The sequence below is a fragment of the Pseudophryne corroboree genome, chromosome 12, assembly GCF_028390025.1.
Source record: "Pseudophryne corroboree isolate aPseCor3 chromosome 12, aPseCor3.hap2, whole genome shotgun sequence".
Lineage (NCBI taxonomy): Eukaryota > Metazoa > Chordata > Amphibia > Anura > Myobatrachidae > Pseudophryne > Pseudophryne corroboree.
In genome coordinates, this window is record NC_086455.1 from 74,722,659 (window position 1) to 74,745,146 (window position 22,488).

The following is a 22,488-nucleotide window of genomic DNA, read 5'->3' on the forward strand; positions in this document are numbered from 1 at the left end:
AATGGCAGAAGCTGCAAGGATTCTTCGCTGGGCAGAGAATCATGTGATAGCACTGTCAGCAGTGTTCATCCCGGGAGTGGACAACTGGGAAGCAGACTTCCTCAGCAGACACGACCTTCACCCGGGAGAGTGGGGACTTCATCCGGAAGTCTTCCACATGCTGGTAACCCGTTGGGAAAGACCAATGGTGGACATGATGGCATCTCGCCTCAACAAAAAACTGGACAGGTATTGCGCCAGGTCAAGAGATCCGCAGGCAATAGCTGTGGACGCGCTGGTAACGCCTTGGGTGTACCAGTCGGTGTATGTGTTTCCTCCTCTGCCTCTCATACCAAAAGTATTGAGAATTATACGGCAAAGAGGCGTAAGAACGATACTAGTGGTTCCGGATTGGCCAAGAAGGACTTGGTACCCGGAACTTCAAGAGATGATCACGGAAGATCCGTGGCCTCTACCTCTAAGGAGGGACTTGCTTCAGCAGGGTCCCTGTCTGTTTCAAGACTTACCGCGGCTGCGTTTGACGGCATGGCGGTTGAACGCCGGATCCTAAAGGAAAAAGGCATGCCGGAAGAAGTCATTCCTACTTTGATTAAAGCAAGGAAGGAAGTAACCGTGCAACACTATCACCGCATTTGGCGAAGATATGTTGCGTGGTGCGAGGATCGGAGTGCTCCGACGGAGGAATTTCAACTGGGTCGATTCCTACATTTCCTGCAATCAGGATTGTCTATGGGTCTCAAATTGGGATCTATTAAGGTTCAAATTTCGGCCCTGTCGATTTTCTTTCAAAAAGAATTGGCTTCAGTTCCTGAAGTCCAGACTTTTGTTAAGGGAGTGCTGCATATACAGCCTCCTGTGGTGCCTCCAGTGGCACCGTGGGATCTCAATGTGGTTTTGGAATTTCTAAAATCTCATTGGTTTGAACCACTAAAAAAGGTGGATTTAAAATATCTCACATGGAAAGTGACCATGTTACTAGCCCTGGCTTCGGCCAGGAGAGTGTCAGAACTGGCAGCTTTATCTTACAAAAGCCCATATCTGATTTTCCATTCGGACAGGGCAGAACTGCGGACTCGTCCGCATTTTCTCCCTAAGGTGGTGTCAGCATTTCATCTGAACCAGCCTATTGTAGTGCCTGCGGCTACTAGTGACTTGGAGGACTCCAAGTTACTGGACGTTGTCAGAGCATTAAAAATATATATTGCAAGGACAGCTGGAGTCAGAAAATCTGACTCGTTGTTTATATTGTATGCACCCAACAAGATGGGTGCTCCTGCGTCTAAGCAGACGATTGCTCGTTGGATCTGTAGCACAATCCAACTTGCACATTCTGTGGCAGGCCTGCCACAGCCTAAATCTGTAAAGGCCCACTCCACAAGGAAGGTGGGCTCATCTTGGGCGGCTGCCCGAGGGGTCTCGGCATTACAACTTTGCCGAGCAGCTACGTGGTCAGGGGAGAACACGTTTGTAAAATTTTACAAATTTGATACTCTGGCTAAGGAGGACCTGGAGTTCTCTCATTCGGTGCTGCAGAGTCATCCGCACTCTCCCGCCCGTTTGGGAGCTTTGGTATAATCCCCATGGTCCTTTCAGGAACCCCAGCATCCACTAGGACGATAGAGAAAATAAGAATTTACTTACCGATAATTCTATTTCTCGGAGTCCGTAGTGGATGCTGGGCGCCCATCCCAAGTGCGGATTATCTGCAATAATTGTACATAGTTATTGTTAACTAATTCGGGTTATTGTTAGGAAGCCATCTTTCAGAGGCTCCTCTGTTATCATACTGTTAACTGGTTTTGATCACAAGTTGTACGGTGTGATTGGTGTGGCTGGTATGAGTCTTACCCGGGATTCAAAATTCCTCCCTTATTGTGTACGCTCGTCCGGGCACAGTACCTAGCTGGCTTGGAGGAGGGTCATAGGGGGAGGAGCCAGTGCACACCACCTGATCGGAAAGCTTTACTTTTGTGCCCTGTCTCCTGCGGAGCCGCTGTTCCCCATGGTCCTTTCAGGAACCCCAGCATCCACTACGGACTCCGAGAAATAGAATTATCGGTAAGTAAATTCTTATTTTTTTAGAAATGGACATTTAATCATTGTTGTGCATAATTCTCTGTGTGTTCCCTGTCTGCTATACCCACTATAGTCCCCATGTATCTACATGCGTGAGTGCTCTGTCACAAACAGCTATAGGGATCACTGTCGGCATCGCCGACATCTGTTGGTACTTGATACAGTAGATGCAGAGTCAACAGGTCGGTAGTTGTATGCTTGTCGAAAGTAAACACTGTATGGGAGACACAGTTGTATGTGGGTGACCCTGTTGGCACCAACTGTTATTACTGGGTGTAAATTAACATGCTGTAACTGCCTTATACCTGTATATATATTTATATGTATATGTATGGTACGGTTCCATGGGACTGTAGCTCGAGCACAGACTTGGTAGTATATGTGGGGGAGTGTTATTAAAATTATTTATGTATACTACCCTCGGACCCCTCAGGGTCGCAAGAATGTTATTTTGCCTGGTTACTACTCCCTGCTGTCGACGACTACTGGGTTTTCTGTCGACCATAAGGTTTCCTGTTAGATCCATAATTGGGGCATTCAGTACATGGTCATACACTTTCAGAACACATTAATGTCACTAAGGACCCGACTGTTCCGGACAATCCGATTATATGTATGATATATATATATATATATATATATATATATATATATATATATATAGATATATATATATATATATATATAGATATATATAGATAGATATATATAGGATATGTGTGTTTTTTTGTGTATTGCATTATGTATATTCATATAATGATTTATAATAAAAGTGTTCCTTCTCATGTGCTGGTCGCTCTGTTGATAAAGCTGGGTCGGCCGTGACGAGTTGGTCTCAGATCCTTACAAGGAGTCCGAATGTTTATTCTTTTCCTGCCGCTGATAGAATACTGTGAAAGTCAACTCCTGGTCGACACGGGGCCCTGTCGCAAAGGATCGTACACAGGAAGCTAAGTGATATTTTATTTCTATACTTTGGAGTGATTTGCATTACATGCAAATGGGGGAGTGTTTATATTCGGAAAGGCATCCGATAGATTTACCCTACAGACAGAGGGGAGGTTTCTTATGTTAATTCTTCTCTATAACATTACAGCAGGCTGCCGCGTGACTGCAGGAGGTGTGGCCGGGAGAATGCTGAGGCTGATTCCGGGAGATACTGTAGTTTTTTCCTGAGACGGAAATGGGGATGCCTCAGTTCAGTTAATCTCGGCGGATACCACTGGTAAATCTAACTTCGTGAGTTAGACTCCTTCACAACGGTTGGTGACGCATTCTGTTGTGGGATGCAGTCATTTTAACCGTTTCGATACCGTCCTTTTTTCCCTTTCGGCGCAGATAGTGGAAGGTGAAAAGGTAAGAGTTCTGCAGCCTTGTTAGGTTCGCAGAAGTAGATGTCGTTTTCTGTTTCTACCATATCCACCGCATGTCGCTGGGTCTATCTGGCTGGAGCCCACTCCGGTGGGCACTCGTCTACTACTCTTCAGTCGGTCCGGGAATGGACTTGGACCTGTGAGTTAATTAGAGAATCCAAAAGGGGATATACTGGCGTTTACAGATGGTTACCCTCACTAATTTTTCAAATAGATCTTGCCGTTTCCCCTCCGGAAGGGGAGGTAGTACGCGACGCCATACCAGAGTTGCGTCAGGTTCAGGCCATTGTCCTGCTGTCCCTATTACAAAAAAAAAAAAAAAAAAAAGGAAAACAAGGATTTCTCCTTACATAGTTGACCTACAGGATGGAATCTCTCAGGCCAGGGAGCTCCAGCACGTAAATGTAGAAAAGGGTTTACATGCGTTTTTCTCTGCATTCGGCTTACCTTGGTTGTTATCCAGGATTGTCTTTGCTATTTCACCGGAGTGATGGCAGTAGGCTCGTATTCTTTCAATAATGAGAGCCATTGTTATTTGATACTGGGACACTCCCCTGATTAAGGCGAGGTCAAGACACAAGTGCAAATCGTTGTTTCTCTCTGACTGTCCTTCAACACAGGGGAAGGCTGTTGTTCCCAACGACGCAGACTTTGGCGGTGGGTATCAAAGTAGATACTGAACGGTTGAGGTTCTGTGTGTTCCTGTGAAATGAGGTCTGAGGATCTGGAGTCGGATCAGTTTTGGCGTGACAATCCATCTATATGTTCCGTTGATGAAGAAGATGGGTGCAGCCTAAGTGGCCTTTTCGGTGAGCAGGTCGAAAGCCAGAGTGGTTTTCACGGGGGCCAGTTGGAAATGTGGTCCGGGTGTCACCTGCACATGCGTCGGAATATGTTCCTAATGGCCAGGATATTGCTCCTGTGGTGTCTGCTCAGTTTCACCTCCTAGAGGGACGAAGGTTCGGAATCCTGGATGAGATCCTGGTGTCCATGCATGCAGATCTCCGAGACTGGGGAGCAGTCTTTCCAAGGGAAGTATTTCCAGAGGAAAAGGTCAAGCTGGGAAGCTTGTCTGCAATAAGCTTTCTTGAATTAAGAGCTATTTTCAATGAACATATGCTTCGTGATCTGGCCGCGTTAATTCTGTCGGACGACTTGACAGCAGTGGTGTAAGTAAGCCGCTAGGGTGGAACAAGAGCAACGCGGCTATGGCAGGTGCCGAAAAAAGTTTTCCGCTGGGTGAAAAGCCTGGTAAACTCTATATTAGCGATCTTCGTTCTGGATATGAACGTCGGAGAAATAGATTCCTCTGCAGACGCGATCTCCTTCCTGGAGAAATACAGTCATCATCAAGAAGTTTCACTGAAGCGACAAGTCTTGGAGGAGTGCCTCAATTGGACATGTTGGCGCCTCGCCTCAATGAGAGATTTCAGGGATATTGTTCCAGGTCAGGTGACACTCAAGCTCTAGCAGTGGACGTCCTTGGGACACCTTGGGTGTTTTCAGTTATGTGTCCCCCCCCGTTTTCACTCTTCTGAAGGTGATAAACGTAAGAAGAGCAAGGGTTCAGGCGATCCTCATTGTTTCGGTCTAAACAAGGATGGCTTGGTATCCAGTTCTTCAAGATTTACTCATTGAAGATCCCTGGCCTCTTCCTCTACGTGAGGAAAGGTTACAGCAAGATCCGGGCGTGTATCAAGACTTACCGTGGCTGCGTTTGACGGCGTGGCGGTTGAACGCCATATCCTAGCCAGAAGGGGTATTCCCAGTGAAGTCGATTCCACAATTCTTCGGGCTGGAAAAGAAGTAACGGCAAAGCCTTACCACCGTGTTTGGAGAAAATATGTGTCTTGGTGTGAATCCAAGAAGGCTGCTACGGAAGATTTCAGCTGGGTCGTTCTTCTCCATTCTTTGCAAGCAAGGGTGGGGGCAGGCCTAAAGTTAGGCTCCATTTAAGTGCGGTTTTGGCCTTATAAATTTTCTTTCAAGAAAGAATTGGCAACCTTTCCGGAAGTTCGGACCTTCATGGAAGGAGTACTGCACATCCAACCTCCATTTGTGCCTCCATTGGCACTGTGGGACCTTGACGTGGTGTTGCGTTTTCTTGTGTCACAATGATTGGGACCTTTATGAAAGGTTGTGTTAAAATTTCTTTCTTGGAGAGTGGTCATGTTTTTGGCTTTGGCGTCCGCAAGGCGGATGTCGGAGGTAGCGGTTGGGTCTCACAAGAGCCCTTGTTTGATCTTCCAGGTGGATAGATTGGAATTGAGAACTCGGATAATAGTTCTGCCAAAAAAGTGGTCTCGGTGTTTCGCAGAGACCAGCCTATTTGATGCCTGTGGTTACTTAAGCATTGGCTGATTCAAAGTCTCTCTATGTAATCAGGACTTTGAATATTTATGTCGCCAATTTGGCTCAGATTGGAGAAACAGAGGCTCTGTTCGTCCGGTATGCTTCCAGCGTGATTGGGGCGCCTGCGTCGTTGCAGTCTGTTACACTCTAGACCTGTGATACGATTCGGCGTGCTCGTTCTACGGCTGGATTGCCGTTACCGAAGTCGGTGGTGACCCATTCTACTAGGAAGATGGGCTCTTCTTGGGCGCATGCCCAAGGAGTCTCGGCAGTTCAACTTGGCCGAGTGGATACTTGAACGGGTTCAAACACTTTTGCTAAGCTCTACGAGTTTGATGCCCTGGCTGAGGGGGACCTCATGTTTGCTCTATCGGTGCTGCAGAGTCGTCCGCACTCTCCCGCCCGGTCTGGAGCTTTGGTATAAACACCATGGTCCTTACGGAGTCCCCAGCATCCTCTAGGACGTATGAGAAAATAGGATTTTAATACCTACCAGTAAATCCTTTTCTCTTAGTCCGTAGAAGATGCTGGGCGCCCGTCCCAGTGCGTACTGTGTCTGCAGTTATTGGTGATGGTTACACTCTTGTGGTGTTTCTGTTCTGTCAGGCTGTTGCTGACATTGTGCATGCCATGCCGTGCAGTGTTTACTTAGTGGTTGTGTTGACACACTGGTTGTGTTACATATTCTCTCAGCACGGGGCTGTGTATTGTTCATGCCGTTGGCTGGTATTCTATTGACTGCCACGTTCTGCGGTATGTTCGTGGTGTGAGCTGGTATGACACTCACCGTGTTTTAAACAATAAATTCTTTCCTCGAAATGTCCGTCTCCCTGGGCACAGTTTTCTAACTGAGGTCTGGAGGAGGGGCATAGAGGGAGGAGCCAGTTAATACCCATTCAAAGTCTTATAGTGTGCCCATGTCTCCTGCGGATCCCGTCTATACCCCATGGTCCTTACGGAGTCCCCAGCATCCTCTACGGGCTAAGAGAAAAGGATTTACCGGTAGGTATTAAAATCCTATTTTTTATTGACCCATCAAGCTGTTTTTGGTAGTTACAGGGGGCAAGCAGTGAGGGATTCAGTATCTATGTTCAGTTAGAGGCTTAATGCGTTTTACTGTGTAAAATGTGCATTCTACATCTGTGCATGCATATGAAGCACTACTTGTGTTTACTGTCTACATCATGTTGCGCTTGCTGATCCTTATGATTGAAAAGACAGATTGGCGGGGGAGAGTGGGGGTGATGTGTAAGTGTATCATGTGCCCATGAAGACTGTGACAGTGACAAATATGTGCCTGCCAGGAGACGGATGTTTGACCCTGGTGCAAGTTCCACAGTGGCAATAGTGATGATGAAATAGGATACCATGAAGACTCCTCATAACAAGCAAATGGCGTTCTTTTTAGGACGCACGTTACGGTTACAGTTTGATTTTCGAAAGAGTCCAACTCAACATGATTCCCCCCAGAGTACAACTCAACAAATGTCCCCTGTTACTTCACATAGTTACATATTGTGCTTGTTACACAGGGCCAGGATCTTGCTGTTTTGCACAGCAGACGACCAGAGCACTATCCAGATGGTCACATTGTTATGGCTGTTTTATCGTTCAGTCTTAGCAGGTTGGACTACACAGGGTCACTCGGAGCACTTGGAAGATGACCGATAGTGGTCGTCTGCTTGCAGTGTTTCCGGGCATGTCCAATAACTGTCCGGCCAATCTCAGATAATCTCAGACATTGGGGGTCATTCCGAGTTGTTCGCTCGCTAGCAGTTTTTAGCAGCCGTGCAAACGCTATGCCGCCGCCCACTGGGAGTGTATTTTAGCTTTGCAGAAGTGCGAAGTGCACAGAGCGGCTATAAAAAAATTTTGTGCAGTTTCAGAGTAGCTTCAGAGCTACTCAGCGCTTGCAATCACTTCAGACTGTTCAGTTCCTGTTTTGACATCACAAACACGCCCTGCGTTCAGCCAGCCACGCCTGCGTTTTTGCTTGCACGCCTGCGTTTTTCAGAACACTCCTTGAAAACAGTCAGTTGCCACCCAGAAACGCCCGCGTCATGTCAATCACTCTGCGGCCAGCAGCGCGACTGAAAAGCTTCGCTAGACCCTGTGTGAAACTACATAGTTTGTTGTAATAGTACGTCGCGTGTGCGCATTGCGCCGCATACGCATGCGCAGAAGTGCCGATTTTTTGCCTCATCGTTGCACAGCGAACGAATGCAGCTAGGGATCAACTCGGAATGACCACCATAGTGCAGAGATATCGGTACATGTGTGGGCAGCAATAGATGTTAGAATTGAAATATTCCGCTGTTTATAAATTACTGTCCGTTTTTGTTTGCTAGACATGATTATAAATGATAACGGATTGTCAGATGAATACATGACAAATGACATTGCAGTCTCTTGCAGTTGTTGTCAGACTTTTATTTTTTATTTCTCTTACGTCCTAGAGGATGCTGGGGACTCCGTAAGGATCATGGGGATAGACGGGCTCCGCAGGAGACATGGGCACTTTAAGAAAGACTTTAGATCTGGTGTGCACTGGCTCCTCCCTCTATGCCCCTCCTCCAGACCTCAGTTTGATACTGTGCCCAGTGGAGACTGGGTGCTTTTCAGAGAGCTCTCCTGAGATTTCTGACAGAAAGTATATTTGTTAGGTTTTTTATTTTCAGGGAGCCTGCTGGCAACAGACTCCCTGCATCAAGGGACTGAGGGGAGAGAAGCAGCCCTACTTCTGTGAGTTTCAAGGCTCTGCTTCTTAGGCTACTGGACACCATTAGCTCCAGAGGGAGTCAGAACACAGGTCTCACCCTGGAGTTCGTCCCGGAGCCGCGCCGCTGTCCTCCTCACAGAGCCGGAAGATAGAAGCCGGGTGAGTATGAGAAGAAAAGAAGACTTCAGAGGCGGCAGAAGACTTCATGATCTTCACTGAGGTAACGCACAGCAGTGCAGCTGTGCGCCATTGCTCCCACACACCTCACACACGGCAGTCACTGTAAGGGTGCAGGGGGGGGCGCCCTGGGCAGCAATATAAACCTCATTTCTGGCAAAAGAGATATATATATACAGCTAGGCACTGTATATATAAAGAGTCCCCGCCAGTTTTTATTATATTTAAGCGGGACAGAAGCCCGCCGCCGAGGGGGCGGGGCTTCTCCCTCAGCACTCACCAGCGCCATTTTCTCCACAGCACAGCTGAGAGGAAGCTCCCCGGACTCTCCCCTGCTTATCCACGGTGAAAGGGGGTTTCAGAGAAGAGGGGGGGGGGGGGCACATAATTGGCAGCAAATAATAGTATTACAGCGCTACTGGGTAAACACATTGTGTGTTTTTCCTGGGGTATTAGCGCTGGGTGTGTGCTGGCATACTCTCTCTCTGTCTCTCCAAAGGGCCTTGTGGGGGAACTGTCTTCAGATAAGAGGATTCCCTGAGATGGTGTGTCGGTACGTGTGTGTCGACATGTCTGATGTAAAAGGCTCTTCTAAGGAGGAGGGTGAGCAAATGTTTGTGTGTGTGGTGTCTCCGTCGACAACGCCGACACCTGACTGGATATGTGGAATTAAGTGCTGATGTAAATTTATTGCACAAAAGATTAGACAGGGAAACTACCCATGTCTGTCCCTATGTCGCAGGGACCTTCAGACTCTCAAAACACTCACTATCCAAAATAATAGACACTGATACCGACACGGAGTCTGACCCCAGTGTCGACTACGATGATGCAAAGTTACAGCCAAAACTGGCAGAAAAGTATTCAATATATGATTATTGTAATAAAAGATGTTTTGCATATCACTGATGACCCATCTGTCCCTGACACGAGGGTACACATGTTTAAGGGGAAGAAAGCTGAGATAACATTTCCCCCCTCTCATGAACCAAATGTATTGTGTGAAAAAGAGCGGGAATCTCCAGACAAGAAACTGCAGTTTCCCAAAAGAATTGTCATGGCGTATCCTTTCCCTGCTAGGGCCAGGATACGATGGGAATCCTCCCCTAGGGTGGACAATGCGTTGACACGTTTACCCAAAAGGTAGCGCTGACATACCAAGATACAGCTACCCTCAGGAATCCTGCAGATAGCATGCAGAAAAGTACTTTGAAGTCCATTTACACACATTCTGGTACACTACTCAGACCGGCGATTATGTCGGCAGGGGTTTTTAGCGCTGTAGCAGCGTGGACAGATACCTTATCAGCGGAGATTGAAATCCTAGATAAGGATATCATGTTATTGACCCTAGGATATATAAAAGATGCTGTCTTATATATAAGACATGCTCAAAGAGACATTGGTCTACTGGGTCCTAGAGTCAACGCTATGTCGATTTCTGCTAGACGTGTCCTGTGGAACATGCAATGGACAGGTGATGCCGACTAAAAGAGGCATATGGAGGTTTTACCTTACAAGGGTGAGGAATTGTGTGGAGAAGGGCTCTCGGACCTGGTCTCCACGGCTACAGCTGGTAAATCCAATTTTTTGTCTTATATTCCCTCACAGCCTAAGAAAGCACGACATTATCAAATGCAGTCCTTTCGGTCGCAGAAAAACAAGAAAGTACGAGGAGCGTCCATTCTTACCAGAGGTAAGGGCGCAGGCACAGCTAGTTCCCAGGAACAGAAGTGCTCCCCGGCCTCTACTAAATCCACTGCATGACGCTGGGGCTCCGCTAAGGGAGTCCGCCCCAGTGGCAGCACGTCTTCGACTCTTCAGCCACATCTGAGTTCACTCACAGGTGGATTCCTGGGCAATAGAAATTGTTTCTCAGGGTTGCAAGCTGGAATTCGAAGAGGTGCCTCCTCGCCGGTTTTCCTTATCGGCCCTACCGGCTTCTCCCCCAGAAAGGGAGATAATATTAAATACAATTCACACATTGTATCTCCAACAGGTGGTGCTCAAGGTTCCCCTCCTTCAACAAGGAAGGGGATATTACTCAACCTTGGCTGTAGTCCCGAAACCGTATGGTTCGGTCAGACCTATTTTAAAATTAAAATCTCTGAACCTATACTTGAAAAGGTTCAAATTCAAGGTGGAATCGCTCAGAGCGATCATCGCCAGCCTGGAAGGGGGGGATTTTATGGTGTATCTAGACATACCTTCATGTTCCCATTTATCCACCCCATCAGGCGTACCTGAGAATTATGGTACAGTATTGTCATTACCAATTTCAGGGGAATTGGCGGAAATGATAGTGCTCCTACGCAAGCAAGGAGTCACAATTATCCCATACTTGGACGATCTCCTAATAAGAGCGAGATCAAAAGAGCAGTTGTTGAACAGCGTGTCACTTTCGCTGAAGGTGTCACAGCAACTTGGCTGGATTCTCAATATCCCGAAGTCACAGTTGGTTCCTATGACTCGTCTGCCCTTCTTGGGTATGATTCTGAATACGGACCAGAAATGGGTTTATCTTCCGATAGAGAAGGCCCAGGAACTAATGACTGGTAAAAAACCTATTAAAGCCAAAACAGGTGTCAGTGCATCACTGCACTCGGGTCCTGGGAAAGATGGTGGCATCTTACGGGGCCATTCCCTTCGGCAGGTTCCATGCGAGGACTTTCCAATGGGATCTATGGAACAAGTGGTCCGGATCACATCTACAGATGCATCAGGTAATCACCCTGTCCCCTAGGGCCAGGGTGTCTCTCCTATGGTGGCTGCAGAGTGCTCACCTTCTGCAGGGTCGCAGGTTCGCCATCCAGGACTGGATTCTGGTAGCCACGGACGCGAGCCTCCGAGGTGGGGGAGCAGTCACACAGGGAAGAAACTTCCAAGGTCTTTGGGTCAAGTCAAAAAACTTGTATTCAAATCAACATCCTGGAGCTGAGGGCCATATACATCGCCCTTCAGCAAGCGGAAACATTGCTTCGCGACCTACCGGTTTTGATCCAGTCAGACAACATCACCGCAGTGGCTCATGTAAACCGCCAAGGCGACACAAAGAGCAGAGTGGATTCCGCTGGGCGGAAAATCATGTAAGCGCATTTTCAGCAGTTCATTCCGGGAGTGGACAACTGAGAAGCAGACTTCCTCAGCAAACACGACCTGCATCCAAGAGAGGACTTCTTTAGGAAGCCTTCGCACAGATTGCAAGTCAGTGGGAACTGCCACAGATAGACATGATGGCGTCCCGCCTCAACAAAAAGCTACAGAGGTATTGCACCAGGTCAAGAGACCCTCAGGCAGTAGCTGTTGATGCCCTAGTGACACCGTGGGTGTTCCAGTCGGTCAATGTATCACCCAAGGTGTTGAGAATGGTAGGAGGGAGAGGAATGAGAACAATCCTCATTGTTCCAGATTGGCCATGAAGGACCTGGTATCTGGATCTGCAGGAAATGCTCACAGAAGATCCGTGGCCTCTTCCTCTAAGACAGGACCGGTTGCAACAGGGGCCATGTCTATTCCAAGACTTACCGCGGCTGCGTTGGACGGCATGGCGGTTGAACGCCGGATCCTAGCGGATAAGGGTATTCCGGATGAGGTCATTCCTACCCTAATAAAGGCTAGGAAGGACATGACATCTAAACATTATCACCGTATATGGCGAAAATATGTTTCTTGGTGTGAGGCCAGGAATGCTCCTACGGAAGAATTCCATCTGGGCCATTTCCTTCACTTCCTGTAAACTGGAGTGAATTTCGGCCTAAAATTAGAATCTATTAAGGTTCAGATTTCGGCCTTATCCATTTTCTTTCAAAAGGAATTGGCCTCTCTCCCTGAAGTACAAACTTTTGTGAAGGGTGTACTGCATATTCAGCCTCCTTTTGTACCTCCGGTGACGCCTTGGGACCTTAAAGTGGTGTTAAGTTTCATTAAGTCACACTGGTTTGAACCACTTAAAACGGTGGAGTTGAAAAATCTCACTTGGAAGGTGGTCATGTTATTAGCCTTGGCTTCGGCTAGGCGAGTGTCGGAATTAGCGGCTTTATCACATAAAAGCCCCCATCTGGTTTTCCATATGGATGGAGCGGTATTGCGGACCCGTCCACAATTCCTGCCAAAAGTCGTTTCATCCTTTCATATGAACTATTGTGGTGCCTGTGGCTATGCATGACTTGGAGGATCCCGAGTCCCTTGATGTGGTCAGGGCTTTGAAAATTTACGTGGCCAGATTGTCTACAGTCAGAAAAACTGAAGCACTGTTTGTCATGTATGCAACCAACAAGATTGGTGCCCCTGCTTCAAAGTAGACTATTGCTCGCTGGATCTGTAACACGATTCAGCAGGCGCATTCTACGGCGGGATTGCTGTTACCTAAATCGGTCAAGGCCCATTCCACTAGGAAGGTGGGCTCTTCTTGGGCGGCTGCCAGAGGGGTCTCGGCGCTTCAGCTGTGCCGAGCTACTACTTGGTCGGATTCAAACTCCTTTGCAAAGTTCTATAAGTTTGATACCCTGGCTGAGGAGGACCTCCTGTTGGCTCAATCGGTGCTGCAGAGTCATCCACACTCTCCCGCCCGTTTGGGAGCTTTGGTATAATCCCCATGGTCCTTACGGAGTCCCCAGCATCCTCTAGGACGTAAGAGAAAATAAGATTTTAAACCTGCCGGTAAATCTTTTTCTCGTAGTCCGTAGAGGATGCTGGGCGCCCGTCCCAATTGCGGACTACTTCTGCAAGACTTGTATATAGTTATTGCTTAAATAAGGGTTATGTTATAGTCTCATCAGTCTTGGACTGATGCTATGTCGTTTTCATACTGTTAACTGGATAGTATATCACAAGTTATACGGTGTGATTGGTGTGGCTGGTATGACTCTTGCCCTTGGATTAACAAAAATCCTTTCCTCGCATTGTTCGTCTCCTCTGGGCACAGTTTCTCTAACTGAGGTCTGGAGGAGGGGCATAGAGGGAGGAGCCAGTGCACACCAGATCTAAAGTCTTTCTTAAAGTGCCCATGTCTCCTGCGGAGCCCGTCTATCCCCATGGTCCTTACGGAGTCCCCAGCATCCTCTACGGACTACGAGAAAAAGATTTACCGGTAGGTTTAAAATCTTATTTTTATGTGATTACAGATTGAGCAGCTCACCAAAGATTGGACGGACAAGTGGACGGATAAAGCAGCCCTTGTTGAAGAATACAATGTGGATATCAACAAGGGTAAAACGGGAGTGACGATAGACTCCAGCTTGCCCCATCTCATTGCCATGGACGATGACCTACTAAGCACTGGAGTGGTGATTTATCACCTTAGGGTATGTATTTCTGTAGGTACATGGCCAGCCACTATGATCCTCTAATGCAGTGTGCTGTGCTTTACATTCAGCACTGAATATTGTCCAGGATTATCATCTGTAAGGCAGAAACATGGCAATGTAACCAGGTGTAGAAATGTCATAAAACATGGGTAGGTGTTAATAGGAGGCATGTGAGGTTCCTGTCTCCAGGATCCCGTGGTACTGATACTTGGGCATAGTGATGTCAATAAAACAAAACTCATCAAACTTTTTTCTCTTACGTCCTAGAGGATACTGGGGTCCATGTAGTAGCATGGGGTATAGACGGGTCCACTAGGAGCCATGGGCACTTTAAGAATTTGATAGTGTGGGCTGGCTCCTCCCTTTATACCAGACTTAGTTTAGAAAATGTGCCCGGAGGAGCCGGTCACACTGAAAAGGAAGCTCCTGAAGAGTTTTCTGCATTTATTTTAAATGTTTGTTGTTTTCAGGTAGGGCTAGTTGGCACCATCCTGCCTGCTTCGTGGGACTTATGGGGGGGAACGGCTCAACCTCTTGAAGGGTTAATGGTCCCGTTCCCCACTGACAGGACACTGAGCTCCTGAGGGAACCCGCCATTATTAGCAGTGTAAGGTAAAGAGTGGTGAGCCTATATACAGGTGTATTGTGCTTCTCATATACCATGGTCCGGATGTAATGACGCCCAAGTTCAGCGGCCGTGCATTATGCCGGCTGAACCATCCCTTTAAAAAACGTCTGAGTTCGGCCGGCATCTTGCACGGCCACCGAACTCAGACGTCATTACATCCGGCCCTATATCTTGTATTTCTCTATCGTCCTAGTGGATGCTGGGGTTCCTGAAAGGACCATGGGGAATAGCGGCTCCGCAGGAGACAGGGCACAAAAAGTAAAGCTTTAGGATCAGGTGGTGTGCACTGGCTCCTCCCCCTATGACCCTCCTCCAAGCCTCAGTTAGATTTTTGTGCCCGGCCGAGAAGGGTGCAATCTAGGTGGCTCTCCTAAAGAGCTGCTTAGAAAAGTTTAGCTTAGGTTTTTTATTTTACAGTGAGTCCTGCTGGCAACAGGATCACTGCAACGAGGGACTTAGGGGAGAAGAAGTGAACTCACCTGCGTGCAGGATGGATTGGCTTCTTTGGCTACTGGACATTAGCTCCAGAGGGACGATCACAGGTACAGCCTGGATGGTCACCGGAGCCTCGCCGCCGGCCCCCTTGCAGATGCTGAAAAGAGAAGAAGGTCCAGAATCGGCGGCAGAAGACTCCTCAGTCTTCTTAAGGTAGCGCACAGCACTGCAGCTGTGCGCCATTGCTCTCAGCACACTTCACACGGCAGTCACTGAGGGTGCAGGGCGCTGGGAGGGGGGCGCCCTGGGAGGCAATGTAAACCTATTTTTTGGCAAAAAATACCTCACATATAGCCTCCGGGGGCTATATGGAGATATATAACCCCTGCCAGAATCCGTTGAAGAGCGGGAGACACACAGCACACAGCGCCATTTTCCCTCACAGAAAGGCTGGAGGGAAGGCTCCCAGGCTCTCCCCTGCACTGCACTACAGAAACAGGGTTAAAACAGAGAGGGGGGGCACTAATTTGGCGTTAGAAATATATAAAAAGATGCTATAAGGGAAAACACTTATATAAGGTTGTCCCTATATAATTATAGCGTTTTTTGGTGTGTGCTGGCAAACTCTCCCTCTGTCTCTCCAAAGGGCTAGTGGGTCCTGTCCTCTATCAGAGCATTCCCTGTGTGTGTGCTGTGTGTCGGTACGTGTGTGTCGACATGTATGAGGACGATGTTGGTGAGGAGGCGGAGCAATTGCCTGTAATGGTGATGTCACTCTCTAGGGAGTCGACACCGGAATGGATGGCTTATTTAGGGAATTACGTGATAATGTCAACACGCTGCAAGGTCGGTTGACGACATGAGACGGCCGACAAACAATTAGTACCGGTCCAGACGTCTCAAAAACACCGTCAGGGGTTTTAAAACGCCCGTTTACCTTAGTCGGTCGACACAGACACGGACACTGAATCCAGTGTCGACGGTGAATAAACAAACGTATTCCTTATTAGGGCCACACGTTAAGGGCAATGAAGGAGGGGTTACATATTTCTGATACTACAAGTACCACAAAAGAGGGTATTATGTGGGATGTGAAAAAACTACCTGTAGTTTTTCCTGAATCAGATAAATTAAATGAAGTGTGTGATGATGCGTGGGTTCCCCCCGATAGAAAATTATTGGCGGTATACCCTTCCCCGCCAGAAGTTAGGGCGCGTTGGGAAACACCCCTTAGGGTGGATAAGGCGCTCACACGCTTATCAAAACAAGTGGCGGTACCGTCTATAGATAGGGCCGTCCTCAAGGAACCAGCTGACAGGAGGCTGGAAAATATCATATAAAAGTATATACACACATACTGGTGTTATACTGCGACCAGCGATCGCCTCAGCCTGGATGTGCAGAGCTGGGGTGGCTTGGTCGGATTCCCTGACTAAAAATATTGATACCCTTGACAGGGACAGTATTTTATTGACTATAGAGCATTTAAAGGATGCATTTCTATATATGCGAGATGCACAGAGGGATATTTGCACTCTGGCATCAAGAGTAAGTGCGATGTCCATATCTGCCAGAAGATGTTTATGGACACGACAGTGGTCAGGTGATGCAGATTCCAAACGGCACAAAGGTGTATTGCCGTATAAAGGAAGAGGAGTTATTTGGGGTCGGTCCATCGGACCTGGTGGCCACGGCAACTGCTGGAAAATCCACCGTTTTTACCCTAAGTCACATCTCTGCAGAAAAAGACACCGTCTTTTCAGCCTCAGTCCTTTCGTCCCTATAAGAGTCATATTTGCCCAGGGATAGAGGAAAGGGAAGAAGACTGCAGCAGGCGGCCCATTCCCAGGAACAGAAGCCTTCCACCGCTTCTGCCAAGCTCTCAGCATGACGCTGGGACCGTACAGGACCCTTGGATCCTACAAGTAGTATCCCAGGGGTACAGATTGGAATGTCGAAACGTTTCCCCCTCGCAGGCTCCTGAAGTCTGCTTTACCAAGGTCTCCCTCCGACAAGGAGGTAGTATGGAAAAAAAAAAAAAAAAAAAATTCACAAGCTGTATTCCCAGCAGGTGATAATCAAATTACCCCTCCTACAACAAGGAAAGGGGTATTATTCCACACTATATTGTGGTACTGAAGCCAGAAGGCTAGGTGAGACCTATTCTAAATCTAAAAAATTTGAACACTTACAAAGGTTCAAAGCAAGAGGGAGTCACTCAGAGCAGTGATAACGAACCAGGAAGAAGGGGACTATATAGTGTCCCGGGACATCAGGGATGCTTACCTCCATGTCCCAAATTTGCCCTTCTCACTAAGGGTACCTCAGGTTCGTGGTATAGAACTGTCACTATCAGTTTCAGACGCTGCCGTTTGGATTGTCCACGGCACCCCGGGTCTTTACCAAGGTAATGGCCGAAATGATGATTCTTCTTCGAAGAAAAGGCGTCTTAAATTACCCCTTACTTGGACGATCTCCTGATAAGGGCAAAGTCCAGGGAACAGTTGGAGGTCGGAGTAGCACTATCTCGGATACTGCTACAACAGCACGGGTGGATTCTAAATATTCCAAAATCGCAGCTGATCCTGACGACACGTCTGCTGTGCCTAGGGATGATTCTGGACACAGTCCTGAAAAAGGTGTTTCTCCCGGAAGAGAAAGCCAGGGAGTTATCCGAGCTAGTCAAGAACCTCCTAAAACCAGGAAAAGTGTCAGTGCATCATTGCACAAGGGTCCTGGTAAAAATGGTGGCTTCCTACGAAGCAATTCCATTCGGCAGATTTCACGCAAGAACTTTTCAGTGGGATCTGCTGGACAAATGGTCCGGATCGCATCTTCAGATGCATCAGCGGATAACCCTATATCCAAGGACAAGGGTGTCTCTCCTGTGGTGGTTACAGAGTGCTCATCTTCTAGAGGGCCGCAGATTCGGCATTCAGAATTGGATGCTGGTGACCACGGAGGCCAGCCCGAGAGGCTGGGGAGCAGTCACACAAGGAAAAAATTTCCAGGGAGTGTGATCAAGTCTGGAGACTTTTCTCCACATAAATATACTGGAGCTAAGGGTAAATTTATAATGCTCTAAGCTTAGCAAGACCTCTGCTTCAAGGTCAGCCGGTATTGATCCAGTGGGAAAAACATCACGGCAGTCGCCCACGTAAACAGACAGGGCGGCACAAGAAGCAGGAGGGCAATGGCAAAAACTGCAAGGACTTTTCGCTGGGCGGAAAATCATGTGATAGCACTGTCAGCAGTGTTTCATTCCGGGAGTGGAAACTGGGAAGCAGACTTCCTCAGCAGGCACGACCTCCACCCGGGAGAGTGGAAACTTCATCGGGAAGTTTTTCCACATGATTGTGAACCGTTGGGAAATACCAAGGTGGACATGATGGCGTCCCGTCTGAACAAAAAACGGGACAGGTATTGCGCCAGGTCAAGAGACCCTCAGGCAATAGCTGTGGACGTTCTGGTAACACCGTGGGTGTACCAGTCGGTGTATGTGTTCCCTACTCTGCTTCTCATACCTAAGGTACTGAGAATTATAAGACGTAGAGGAGTAAGAACTATACTCATGGCTCCGGATTGGCCAAGAAGGACTTGGTACCCGGAACTTCAAGAGATGCTCACAGAGGACTTATGGCCTCTGCCGCTAAGAAGGGACTTGCTTCAGCAAGTACCATGTCTGTTCCAAGACTTACCGCAGCTGCGTTTGACGGCATGGCGGTGGAACGCCGGATCCTAAGGGAAAAAGGCATTCCGGAAGAGGTCATTCCTACCCTGGTCAAAGCCAGGAAGGAGGTGACCGCACAACATTATCACCACATGTGGCGAAAATATGTTGCGTGGTGTGAGGCCAGGAAGGCCCCACGAAGAAATTTCAACTCGGTCGATTCCTGCATTTCCTGCAAACAGGAGTGTCTATGGGCCTCAAATTGGGGCCCATTAAGGTTCAAATTTCGGCCCTGTCGATTTTCTTCCAGAAAGAATTGGCTTCAGTTCCTGAAGTCCAGAAGTTTGTCAAGGGAGTATTGCATATACAACCCCCTTTTGTGCCTCCAGTGGCACTGTGGGATCTCAACGTAGTTCTGGGATTCCTCAAATCACATTGGTTTAAAACCAGTCAAATCTGTGGATTTGAAGCATCTCACATGAAAAGTGACCATGCTCTTGGCCCTGGCCTGGGCCAGGCGAGTGTCAAATTGGTGGTTTTTTTCTCAAAAAAGCCCATATCTGTTTGTCCATTCGGACAGGGCAGAGCTGCGGACTCGTCCCCAGTTCTCTCCCTAAGTTGGTGTCAGTGTTTCACCTGAACCAGCTTATTGTGGTGCCTTGCGCCTACTAGGGACTTGGAGGACTCCAAGTTGCTGGATGTTGTCAGGGCCCTGAAAGTATAGGTTCCAGGACGGCTGGAGTCAGGAAAACTGACTTGCTGTTATCCTGTATGCACCCAACAAACTGGGTGCTCTTGCTTCTAAGCAGACTATTGCTAGTTGGATGTGTAATACAATTCAGCTTGCACATTCTGTGGCAGGCCTGCCACAGCCAAAATATGTAAATGCCCATTCCACAAGGAAGGTGGGCTCATCTTGGGCGGCTGCCCGAGGGGTCTCGGCATTACAACTTTGCCGAGCTGCTACTTGGTCAGGGGCAAACACGTTTGCAAAATTCTACAAATTTGATACCCTGGCTGAGGAGGACCTGGAGTTCTCTCATTCGGTGCTGCAGAGTCATCCGCACTCTCCCGCCCGTTTGGGAGCTTTGGTATAATCCCCATGGTCCTTTCAGGAACCCCAGCATCCACTAGGACGATAGAGAAAATAACAATTTACTTACCGATAATTCTATTTCTCGGAGTCCGTAGTGGATGCTGGGCGCCCATCCCAAGTGCGGATTATCTGCATTACTTGTACATAGTTACAAAAAAATCGGGTTATTATTGTTGTGAGCCATCTTTCAGAGGCTCCGCTGTTATCATACTGTTAACTGGGTTCAGATCACAGGTTGTACAGTGTGATTGGTGTGGCTGGTATGAGTCTTACCCGGGATTCAAAATCCTTCCTTATTGTGTACGCTCGTCCGGGCACAGTATCCTAACTGAGGCTTGGAGGAGGGTCATAGGGGGAGGAGCCAGTGCACACCACCTGATCCTAAAGCTTTACTTTTTGTGCCCTGTCTCCTGCGGAGCCGCTATTCCCCATGGTCCTTTCAGGAACCCCAGCATCCACTACGGACTCCGAGAAATAGAATTATCGGTAAGTAAATTCTTATTATTTATTCCAAAAACACACTAGGTGCATATGTTACTTTACTGTAAATGAATCCTGCCTTCCACTTTTAAATTGTAATAGTAAAGTTCATCTGAGCTTCCTGCTTTAAACAAATACTGTGTGTACTGATGATAAATCACTACATGTAACTACTAATCTCGTTCTAGGATAATAGTCACAGTGAGCAATGGAAGCTGGTTAAATCTCATCTACTGTTTAGTAGCCTACTAGCCCAGTTTTTTTGCGGATGAAAAAGTATCTATTTTTGGGTGAAAACACATGGCATCCATGATAAGTTCATGGACCTATGTGCTTACACTGCCACAAATTATCAGTTTTTTTTTCCTGAGCCTGCTGAGGTACCGAAAACAAATGGCCGACAATAGCTGCCGGCAGCCGCACTTATAGGCTAATTGAATAGCCTTGGTGGATCAGTTAGCCCACAGTAAATGCGGTTAATTGAATGACACCATAGACTTTAATGTTGAATTATATCAAATGTTACATATTTTGCTTTGACCAGTTAAGCCATAATTTCACTTTTTTCCCCTCTCTCTCTCTCTCTCTCTAAGTGCAATATAATTTGTTGCGCTATATAAGAAACTGTTATTAAATAAATAAATCTTACAGTCTCCCTGTCTGCCTTTCTCTCTCTGTCACTCTCAATCTCTCTGCATATCTGGCTTACTTTGTCTCACTGTCTGTGTCTTGTTGGCTCCCTCTCTCTCTTTACCTGTCTGTCTAAGCCTGTCTATATCTCTGCCTACCTGTCTCTCTCTCTCTTGCTTACTGTCTGCCTGACTCACTGTTTGTCTAGCTAACTTTCACTCTGTTTGTCTGGCTCACTCATTCCCGGTCTGTCTGGTTCCCCCCCTCTGCCTGTATATCTGCTGCCTCTAAATCTTTGTCTTTTGTCTCCATCTCTCTGCCTGTCTCCCTCTCCATCTCTCTGCCTGTCTCCCTCTCCATCTCTCTGCCTGTCTCCCTCTCCATCTCTCTGCCTGTCTCCCTCTCCATCTCTCTGCCTGTCTCCCTCTCCATCTCTCTGCTTGTCTCCGTCTCTCTGCCTGTCTCCCTCTCTTTGTCTTGTATGTCTCACTGTCTGTCTGTCTCTGTTTCGCTCTTTCTTTCCTCTCCCCATGTTCAGATGACGCTTTTCTGGTCATTTCTGATTTGCAGTAATTAGCCTCTGATATCTTCCTCTACCTAAGAAGGTATAACACATTGCCTTGTGTGTCACATTGTGTGTGTGCTGACACAAAGCTCTGGTGTTCTAGCTGTGTTGTGCTCTTTGAGGTGTCTGTATTTGAGCTCCTAATCTCCTGGTTTTAATGACTGCTTCATTTCTCTGTTCCGTGACTGACTAGGAAGGAGCAACGAACATTGGCAGAGGGGATCATGATATAGGTAAGCATTGCCAGCTGTGTACGTTTATCACATTACACATTGCAGGATGAATTCCTATGACACATCCAAGAACCAGGTAGTGTTTCATCCTGTTCAGTTACCTGCACCGTTCAAGCTTAGCGGTAAAAATGTACCCTAAATAGGTTTAGATTTGTTCATTTAAAACAATATATGATCTTTACACATTAATATTGATGTGGCTGTTTGGAGTGCACAGCTTTGCTAAGCAAAATGGACTTTATTGTGGAATTTATTTGTTTTTACAGTATGTGTGTATTGAGATAACTTATATGAACGTCTTTTAAATACTCATTAATTTCATATTGTCTTAGAAGCGACTATTGGATCATATACAATCTAAGTATTAAGCATTTATTATAGACTAATTACCAGCCCGTCAAAATGACGGACCACCATAACAGTCATGCTACATCCCTCTTTAGTCTTTCATTAGCTGATTTTGCTTGTTGCCTCACCCCTGCTGCTGCCCTCCTCTGCCAGTCCCTCTAGTGGCTTCCTGTCCCAACCAAACTCATGTTCACACTACCGTCACTCACCTATACAGCCCTTAGACGCACGTTTCACTACATCTCCAGGTCTCCGCATAATGAAACTAAGGCGACACTAATTTGAGTTTTACAGAAAAGAACTGTATTCCCAACAAAACTATTACACAATAATGAAGTCATGGGAACAAGTCGGGTCACCGTTTCCTTTCCTCATGGCCATCCAGTACATACATGAATGA

General features: G+C 47.3%; 1 protein-coding gene across 1 annotated transcript in view; it reads left to right on the forward strand.

The window, feature by feature from the left end:
- The window catches only part of STARD9 (StAR related lipid transfer domain containing 9), a 495,399-nt gene that overhangs the window by 324,795 nt on the left and 148,116 nt on the right, over positions 1-22,488 (forward strand). The window contains exons 16-17 of the mRNA XM_063947652.1: positions 13,821-14,000; positions 21,701-21,740. Of these exons, the coding sequence (XP_063803722.1) occupies positions 13,821-14,000; positions 21,701-21,740 (220 nt within the window). The remainder of the gene's footprint in view (positions 1-13,820; positions 14,001-21,700; positions 21,741-22,488) is intronic.